The 9,040-nt window shown below is 55.8% G+C and overlaps 1 protein-coding gene across 1 annotated transcript; it reads right to left on the bottom strand.

The window, feature by feature from the left end:
• Positions 1-5,151: 5,151 nt before the first annotated feature.
• On the bottom strand, positions 5,152-8,699 carry LOC145340048 (uncharacterized). Its single transcript, XM_080184467.1, has 2 exons — positions 8,619-8,699; positions 5,152-6,247 (listed from the first exon to the last, which is right to left on the bottom strand). The coding sequence occupies exon 2, from the start codon at positions 6,234-6,236 to the stop codon at positions 5,331-5,333; it is 906 nt and encodes a 301-aa protein (XP_080040593.1). The 5' UTR covers positions 6,237-6,247; positions 8,619-8,699; the 3' UTR covers positions 5,152-5,330.
• Positions 8,700-9,040: the final 341 nt, after the last annotated feature.

Here is a 9,040-nt window from a genome sequence, read left to right as displayed (position 1 = left end):
CCCTGATCGGGCTGTCCCCTGATCGGGCTGTCCCCGAATGGGCTGTCTCTTGATCGGGATGTCCCCGATCGGGCTGTCCCTGATCGGGCTGTCCCCAGATGGGCTGTCCCTGATCGGGCTGTCCCCAGATGGGCTGTCCCTGATCGGGCTGTCCCCGAACGGGCTGCCCCCGAATGGGCTGTCCCTGATCGGGCTGTCCCCGAATGGGCTGCCCCCAAATGGGCTGTCCCCTGATCGGGCTGTCCCCGAACGGGCTGCCCCCGAACGGGCTGTCCCCGAACGGGCTGTCCCCGAACGGGCTGTCCCCTGATCGGGCTGTCCCCTGATCGGGCTGCCCCCGAACGGGCTGTCCCCGAACGGGCTGTCCCCGAACGGGCTGTCCCCTGATCGGGCTGCCCCCGAACGGGCTGTCCCCGAACGGGCTGTCCCCGATCGGGCTGTCCCCGAAAGGGCTGCCCCCGAATGGGCTGTCCCCGAACGGGCTGCCCCCGAATGGGCTATCCCCGATCGGGCTGTCCCCAGATGGGCTGTCCCTGATCGGGCTGTCCCCGATCGGGCTGTCCCCAGATGGGCTGTCCCTGATCGGGCTGTCCCCGATCGGGCTGTCCCCAGATGGGCTGTCCCTGATCGGGATGTCCCCGATCGGGCTGTCCCCGATCGGGCTGTCCCCAGATGGGCTGTCCCTGATCGGGCTGTACCCGAACGGGCTGCCCCCGAATGGGCTGCCCCCGAATGGGCTGCCCCCGAACGGGCTGTCCCTGATCGGGCTGTCCCCGAACAGGCTGTCCCTGAACGGGCTGTCCCCGAACGGGCTGCCCCCGAACGGGCTGTCCCTGATCGGGCTGTCCCCAGATGGGCTGTCCCCAGATGGGCTGTCCCCGAACGGGCTGCCCCCGAATGGGCTGTCCCCTGATCGGGCTGCCCCCGAATGGGCTGTCCCCGAACTGGCTGTCCCCGAACGGGCTGTTCCCGATCGGGCTGTCCCCGATCGGGCTGTCCCCGATCGGGCTGTCCCCTGATCGGGCTGTCCCCGAATGGGCTGTCCCCAGATGGGCTGTCCCCTGATCGGGCTGTCCCCGATCGGGCTGTCCCCGATCGGGCTGTCTCTTGATCGGGCTGTCCCCTGATCGGGCTGTCCCCAAACGGGCTGTCCCCGAACGGGCTGTCCCCGATCGGGCTGTCCCCTGATCGGGCTGTCCCCGAATGGGCTGTCTCTTGATCGGGCTGTCCCCGATCGGGCTGTCCCCAGATGGGCTGTCCCCTCATCGGGCTGTCCCCGATCGGGCTGTCCCCAGATGGGCTGTCCCCTGATCGGGCTGTCCCCAAACGGGCTGTCCCCGATCGGGCTGCCCCCGAATGGGCTGTCGCCAAACGGGCTGTTCCCGATCGGGCTGTCCCCAAACAGGCTGTCCCCCAATCGGGCTCTCCCTGAACGGGCTGTCCCCAGTCGGGCTCTCCCTGTACGGGCTGTCCCCAGTCGGGCTCTCCCTGTACGGGCTGTCCCCAGTCGGGCTCTCCCTGTACGGGCTGTCCCCAGTCGGGCTCTCCCTGTACGGGCTGTCCCCTGATCGGGCTGTCCCCGAACGGGCTGTCCCCAGTCGGACTCTCCTGTACGGGCTGTCCCCGAACGGGTTGTCCCCAGTCGGGCTCTCCCTGTACGGGCTGTCCCCAGTCGGGCTCTCCCTGTACGGGTTGTCCCCAGTCGGGCTGTCCCCAGTCGGACTCTCCCTGTACGGGTTGTCCCCAGTCGGGCTGTCCCCAGTCGGGCTCTCCCTGTACGGGTTGTCCCCAGTCGGGCTCTCCCTGTACGGGTTGTCCCCGAACGGGCTGTCCCCAGTCGGGCTCTCCCTGTACGGGCTGTCCCCAGTCGGACTCTCCCTGTACGGGTTGTCCCCAGTCGGGCTCTCCCTGTACGGGCTCTCCCTGTACGGGATGTCCCCAGTCGGACTCTCCCTGTACGGGTTGTCCCCAGTCGGACTCTCCCTGTACGGGCTGTCCCCAGTCGGACTCTCCCTGTACGGGTTGTCCCCAGTCGGGCTCTCCCTGTACGGGCTCTCCCTGTACGGGATGTCCCCAGTCGGACTCTCCCTGTACGGGTTGTCCCCAGTCGGGCTCTCCCTGTATGGGCTGTCCCCGAACGGGCTCTCCCTGTACGGGCTGTCCCCAGTCGGACTCTCCCTGTACGGGCTGTCCCCAGTCGGACTCTCCCTGTACGGGCTGTCCCCAGTCGGGCTCTCCCTGTACGGGCTGTCCCCAGTCGGGCTCTCCCTGTATGGGCTGTCCCCAATCGGGCTCTCCCTGTACGGGCTGTCCCCAGTCGGACTCTCCCTGTACGGGTTGTCCCCAGTCGGGCTCTCCCTGTACGGACTGTCCCCGAACGGGCTCTCCCTGTACGGGCTGTCCCCAGTCGGACTCTCCCTGTACGGGCTGTCCCCAGTCGGGCTGTCCCCAGTCGGGCTCTCCCTGTACGGGTTGTCCCCAGTCGGGCTGTCCCCTGTCGGGCTCTCCCTGTACGGGTTGTCCCCAGTCGGGCTGTCCCCAGTCGGGCTCTCCCTGTACGGGCTGTCCCCATCGGGCTGTCCCCAGTCGGACTCTCCCTGTACAGGTTGTCCCCGAACGGGCCCTCCCTGTACAGGCTGTCCCCAGTCGGACTCTCCCTGTACGGGTTGTCCCCAGTCGGGCTGTCCCCAGTCGGACTCTCCCTGTACGGGCTGTCCCCAGTCGGACTCTCCCTGTACGGGCTGTCCCCAGTCGGGCTCTCCCTGTACGGGCTGTCCCCAGTCGGACTCTCCCTGTACTTCCCAGTTTATTCTTTGTTTTGAACAAGGGCAGGAGTTCTGCAATTCTCCAGTCCGCTGTCACAAACTCTGTATCTGAGCAGGATTGTGATCTCTACAATTTACAATTCACTCCCTTGCCTCCCCCAGTAATCTGCGTAACATCAGATACAGTCCCAGTGACTGATTAGTTTTTCTTATATTCCTCTTTGATCAGTTTATAGTCAGACCAGTCTCAACTACCTCCCTTTTCCTTTATATTGGGCTGTATTTGCCTTTGTTAAGGAGTTATGGTCACCATTGCAGATGTTAGAGCAGTTTTCTCCAAGGTCAAACCACAGAAAGTGACTGGCCCAGATGTGATACCCGGACGGGCACTCAGATCCTGTGCAGATCAGCTGGTAGGGGTATTCACAGATATCTTCAACTTCTCCTTACAACAATCTGAGGTCCCTATCTGCCTCATGAAGACGACCATCATCCCAGTACCTAAGAAAAGCCAGGCAGTGTGCCTTAATGACTATCGACCGGTGGCTCTGACATCCATCATGAAGTGCTTTGCAAGGTTAGTCATGACACGAATCAATTCCAGTCTCCTGGACTACCTGGATCCACTGCAGTTTACCTATTGCCTCAACAGATCCACAGCGGACGCCATCTCCCTGGCCCTGCACTTAACCCTGGAACACACCAGCCTCCCATCCATTGACTTTGTCTACACTTCCTGCTGCCTCAGAAAAGCAACCAGCTTAATTAAGGGCCACACACACCCCGGACATTCTCTCTTCCACCTTCTTCCATCGGGAAAAAGATACAGAAGTCTGAGGTCACGTACCGACTCAAGAACAGCTTCTTCCCTGCTGCTGTCAGACTTTTAAATGGACTTATCTCATATTAAGTTGATCTTTCTCTACACCCTAGTTATGTCTGTAACACTACATTCTGTACTGTCTCCTTTCCTTGTCTATGAATGGTATGCTTTGTCTGTATAGCGCGCAAGAAACAATACTTTTCACTGTATACCAATACACGTGACAATAATAAATCAAATCAAATCTCGGTTCTGTTTCTTTTCCCATGTGTAAATCTTCCTTCACTCCCGACTCCCACTCCACCTTTTTACTGTTTAGATGCTGATAGAAGACTTTGGGATTCCCTGTTATGTCAGTTGCCACCCTCTTCTTACACTCTGCCTTTGTTTCTCTGATTTTTTTTAACATTCCCCTCTGAACTTTATATAATCCAAAAGAGAAAATGCTGGAAAATCTCTGCAGGTCTGGCAGCATCTGTAAGGAGAGAAAAGAACTGACGTTTCAAATCCAGACGACCCTTTGTCAAAGCTTTTATCCTTTTATATAATTCAGCTTGGTTCCTACTTAGAACCAGAGAAATGATACACAGAAGGGGCCATTCAGCCCATCTTGTCCATGTCAGCCCTTTCTAATCCCACCTTCCTGCACCCGGCCCATATTTTACAGCACTTAAGCTGCAGATCCAGGGACTTTTGAAAAGAATTTAAGGTTTCTACTTCCATCACCAACTCAGGCAGTGAATTCCAGACACTCACCACCCTCTGCGTAAAAAACCTCATGTCCACTCTCCACCTGGAAAACAGCCTTGTCCTGTCCACTGTATCTCTTCCCCTTGTAATTTTATCCACCTCTATCAAGTCATTCCCTCAGCCTTCTTTGTCCCAAAGAAAATAACTCCAACCTATCCAATCTCTCTTCATAGCTACACCACTCCAGCCCTGGCAATATTCTTGTAAACCTTCTCTGCACTTTCTCCAGAGCAGTTACATCCTTCCTGTAATGTGGTGACCAGAATTACACACAATACTCCAGTTGTGCCCTCACCAGTGTTTTATATAATTCCAACTTTATATCCTTATTTTTCTATTCTATTCCTCTCCAATGAATTCCATCTGCTTTCTTTATAACTTTGCTTGAACTGCTGTCTTTAGGGACCTGTGCACATGTACATCGAGATCTCTCATTTTATCTATGCCTCTTAGTACATTCCCAGTTATTATGTATTCCTGCTAACTGTGTGACCTCCCTAAACGCTTCACCTCACGCTTCCCTTGTTAAAATTCATCTGACACTTTACCGCCCACTCCAGCAACCCATCGATATTGTTTTGGAGATTATAGCTATCCACTATACTGTCCACTACTTGGCCAAACTTTATGTCATCAGCAAATTTCCCAACCCTGCCTCCCATGTTCACACCCAAATCATTAATATATAAAACAAACAGCAAGACTCCCAGCACCAAACCCTCTGGCACACCACAGTGTTAACCACCTGATGTCTGTCACATACTCAGCCGATAGTTCACCCCCATGTATCACTCAAATAGCACCAGAAGCAGCTTGTTAAAACTTGGATTTAATGTGAGCATTTGGAGTTGCTGGGAGCTTGGTGCTCCATCTGCTTTGGACAGGCTAGACCCTGGCCTTCCACAGGAACTGGGGGTGAATTTACAGGAACCTTGCAGATGTGGTGTAGTTAGTGCCCTGCTCACAGTGCTGGGAGGGCTGGGAGTTCGCGCTCAGGGTGCTGTGTCTCTGTCTCCCGGCGTTTGGTGCGAAGCTTCAGTAAAGGGCTGTCCGTAGACTCTGTGGTTGCTGTGGATGTGTTGGTGCCGAGCCAGGTTGGAGGATTGGTTAAAGCCTTTGCCACAGAGTGAACAGTGGAATGGTCTCTCGCCAGTGTGGATGCGCCGGTGTTGTTGCAGGCTGGATAGCCGGTTAAAGTCCTTACCGCAGACGGCACAGGCAAAGGGCCTTTCACCCGAGTGGATCCGACGGTGTCGTGCCAGGTTCGACGATTGGGTGAAAGTCTTGCCACACTCGCCACACCTGTGCCAGCGCTCGCCAGTGTGCACCAGACTGTGCCGCTCCAGGTCTGACGCCTGGTGGAAGGACTTACCGCAGCGAGGACAGGTGAACGAGGGCTGCTGCCGGTGAAGTTTCTGGTGCCGGGACAGGTTTGATGAGCGGCTAAAGCCTTTTCCGCAGGTGACACAGTGGTAATTGGCATGAACCTGCTGGTGTTGATCAAAGGGAGAGGCCCCGGTGACACCGTGACCACAAACGGAGCAGATGAAGAGTTCATCATCCGGCCTCAGAGAGCCCTCCTCCTCGCCAGTATCCTGAGGCAAACTCACCGCCGGCACAAACTCACACTCCCAGTCCGGCAAACCGGCAAATAATTCCTCCGGCTCCCCTGGGGCTGGACCTCCGTATTCTAGCTGCTCCACTGCCATTGACCCCTCTCCCTCCGCCCAGGACAGCACATGCTGGTTAATGGACACCGGGACGGAAGAACAATCTGGAACTGTGGACCCCTGTGAAGCGGATGGAAGTGGAGCCTGACTGGCTAAATCCCAACCTGGGCCATCTGAGAATCTCCGGCCTGTTCCCCGGCTCCACCTCCGCCAGGACTTCTGCTTCATTTCCGCAACATCTAAACAAACAGGAGAGAAAGCAGCCTCTTAGTGTCACTGTACAAAGAGAGACCATTCAGCCCCTCCTTACCATGCTGGCTCCGTGTACAAATGATCCACTCCATCCCCCCACCATCCACCCTCCCCCTCAATCCCCTCTCCTTCCACCTTCTGTCCTCAATCCCCCTCCCTCCACCCTTCCCCTCAATCCCCCTACCTCCAATTTCCCCCCAGTCCACCCTCCCCCTTCAATAACTCCTCCCTCTGACCTCCTCCTCCTCCTCCACCACCCCCCCCCCCCCCCCCCAAATCTCTCAGTAACTCTTTCCCCATCGAGTATTTCTCCAGTTGCCCCTTTGGAAAGTTCCTGTTGAATCTGTTTCCGCCGCCCTTTCAGGCAGCGCCTTCCAGATCACAATGACTGGCTGGGTGGGATTTTCGGGCCACTCTCGCCCTGAAATTGGAAATTCCACGCCCCTCCCCCCCGCCCAGGTCAATGGACCCTTCTGTGACCCGCTCCTGACAGGTGGGATGGTACAATTTGCCTAGTTCTGTCTTAAAATGAACATTCCTCATCTCCCCCTACCCCTCACCTCTCCGGTGCGTGCTCCTCATGTCATTGGGAACAGTTTCTCCTCATTGATTCTCCCATTATCCGACAGAATTCCCCCACCCACTGCCTTTGATGCAGCGGCACTGGTTCTGAGGGCCACTGCCATCTCCTAGGAAAACAGAGTTTACCTGCACTGTCCCTGCTACACCAGCTATTCAGCTCCTCCACTCTGTACTGGCTCTTTGTGGAACATTCCGGTTAGACCCAGCCCACAGCATTGCCGGTTCAGTCCACATGAACATCCATCCAACATGATTCCTAAAGCGTTCACTCTTTCTGTTCCTGCCATCCTGCAGAGAGTACCTTCCACTCACTTACTCACACTCCAGCCTCTCCCTGAAATTTTAATCCCATCACCTGTAAGTGCCAATCCATAAACTCCTGGGAAAAGCTTTGTCTTGCCTGACTCTATCTTCGACACCACCACCCTAATCAGAACACCCCACCCCACCTCCCCCCTACCCTCCCCCACAAACTCCTTGGTCTCCATTGAGAATGACCCCCAGCTGGTCCAACCAAAGCTTGTGGATATAATCCCACCTCATCCCCTGGAACCATTCCAGTAAATCTCTCTCTTTGCCCCTCTTTTCCCAGGACCTCACATCCTTCCTGATTGGTGACTACAACTGAACAGTATGGTGGAGTCAGGACTGAATCAGGACTGGATAAAGGTTTGCTGTATCTTCCCTGTTTTTGTACTCTCAGATTTGCTTCACTCAGTCGCCTGGGTGGCTGTTTTGTAACGCAGAGTAATGCCAACAGCAGGGGTTCAATTCCTGACTCAGCTGTGGGTATTTGTGAAGGCTCCACCTTCTCAACCCTATCCCTCGTCTGAGGTGTGATGACCCTCAGGTTAAGTCATCACCAGTCAGTGAGTGGCACGGTGACACAGAGGTTAGCACTGGAGTCTGCAAATTCTCCCTGTGTCTGCGTGGGTTTCCTCCGGGTGCTTCAGTTTCCTCCCACGATCCAAAGATGTGCAGGTTGGGTGGATTGGCCATGCTAAATTGCCCCTTACTGTCCGGGGATATGTGGGTTAGGCGGATTAGCAGAGTAAAGGCACGAAGTGACAGGGATGGAGGCAGGGCTGGGCCTGGTGAAGAAGCTCTTTTGAAGAGTTGGTGCAGACTTGATGGGCCGAATGGCCTCCACCTGCACTGTCAGATTCTATGAATCAGCCTCTGGTCACCTGAAATTATGTCGATTTTCTCTTTAGCCAATGATGCTGCTTCCACAGGCCAAGATCTTGTCTGCTCCCTCGATCTACCCTGCACCTTTGCAGATCAATGCAGTTTCGCCCTCCCGATTTCACAGTCTTTCGAGTGGCGCTGTCTGGGCCAGTATCTCCTCTCTCTATTGCTGGAAAGTGTCACCCTGCATGTCTCTGTATCAAACTGTCTCTGCCACCTGTCAGCCCCCCCACCAGCCCCACAGTGCTCCACTGCAGTCAATGGACAATGGAGCCCATACACCCACCCACCCAGTGGTCCTGAGGACCACTGACAGACTTCCTTCCAGGAAAACAGAAAGTTAACTTTGCGTTGTCAGTTACTGAAGCCCATTCTTCCCCGCAAACCGGTCCTGAGACAAGAACAGGACAGGAGGAGGGAAATGCAAACACCAAAGCAAACCTCCTCATCTCCCATTCCCAGAATGAGACCTGGGGCTGAGCAGTTTGCTGATTTTAAAAAGAAAGGTTTCCTGTGGAATTTGCAACAAAAGCCTGGCACTGCCGGACGGGGAATTCTGCATTAATGCCTGTGCATGCTTCTTCTTACCCGGGGGGAGCAGCCTGAGATTGCACCCCCTCCTCTAAATCTCTCAGCCTCTTTTGCCTGGGAACCAGCTCCTGTGACAATGGCCGCCTGGGCCCACAGTGCGCAGGCGCCGCCCTCCTTCTGCCCGAGATAGACCACTTGCACGGCCGCGGGGCTCCCTGGGTAAAGCAGCCGCCATTACCCATCTCCCACCCGCGCAGCGAGAGATTTCCCTCCCCCAGTCACTATCACAACTGGGATTTTTCCTTCTCTCCTCTTTTCTCAGGTAAAATAAGGACCGGCCACAAACCAAAAAATAAACAGTTTAAATCAAAATTAGAAAGTGCTGGAAAATCTCAGCATGTTTGACAGCCTCTGTAGAGAGAGAACCCTGACAGTTCCAGTCTGGATGGCCCTTCATCCGAGCGGACATTCCAGACGCG

This window comes from Carcharhinus amblyrhynchos, unplaced genomic scaffold, assembly GCF_965287045.1.
Source record: "Carcharhinus amblyrhynchos unplaced genomic scaffold, sCarAmb.v2.hapA scaffold_745, whole genome shotgun sequence".
NCBI classification, from domain to species: Eukaryota; Metazoa; Chordata; class Chondrichthyes; order Carcharhiniformes; family Carcharhinidae; genus Carcharhinus; species Carcharhinus amblyrhynchos.
The sequence above is the reverse complement of the archived record's forward strand: the minus strand, read 5'-3'. Positions and strand labels throughout refer to the sequence as shown.

What these genes read in the sequence shown, in the direction of transcription:
- LOC145340048 (XM_080184467.1), bottom strand. Translation starts at nt 6,236, where the DNA reads ATGAAGCAGAAGTCCTGGCGGAGGTGGAGCCGGGGAACAGGCCGGAGA.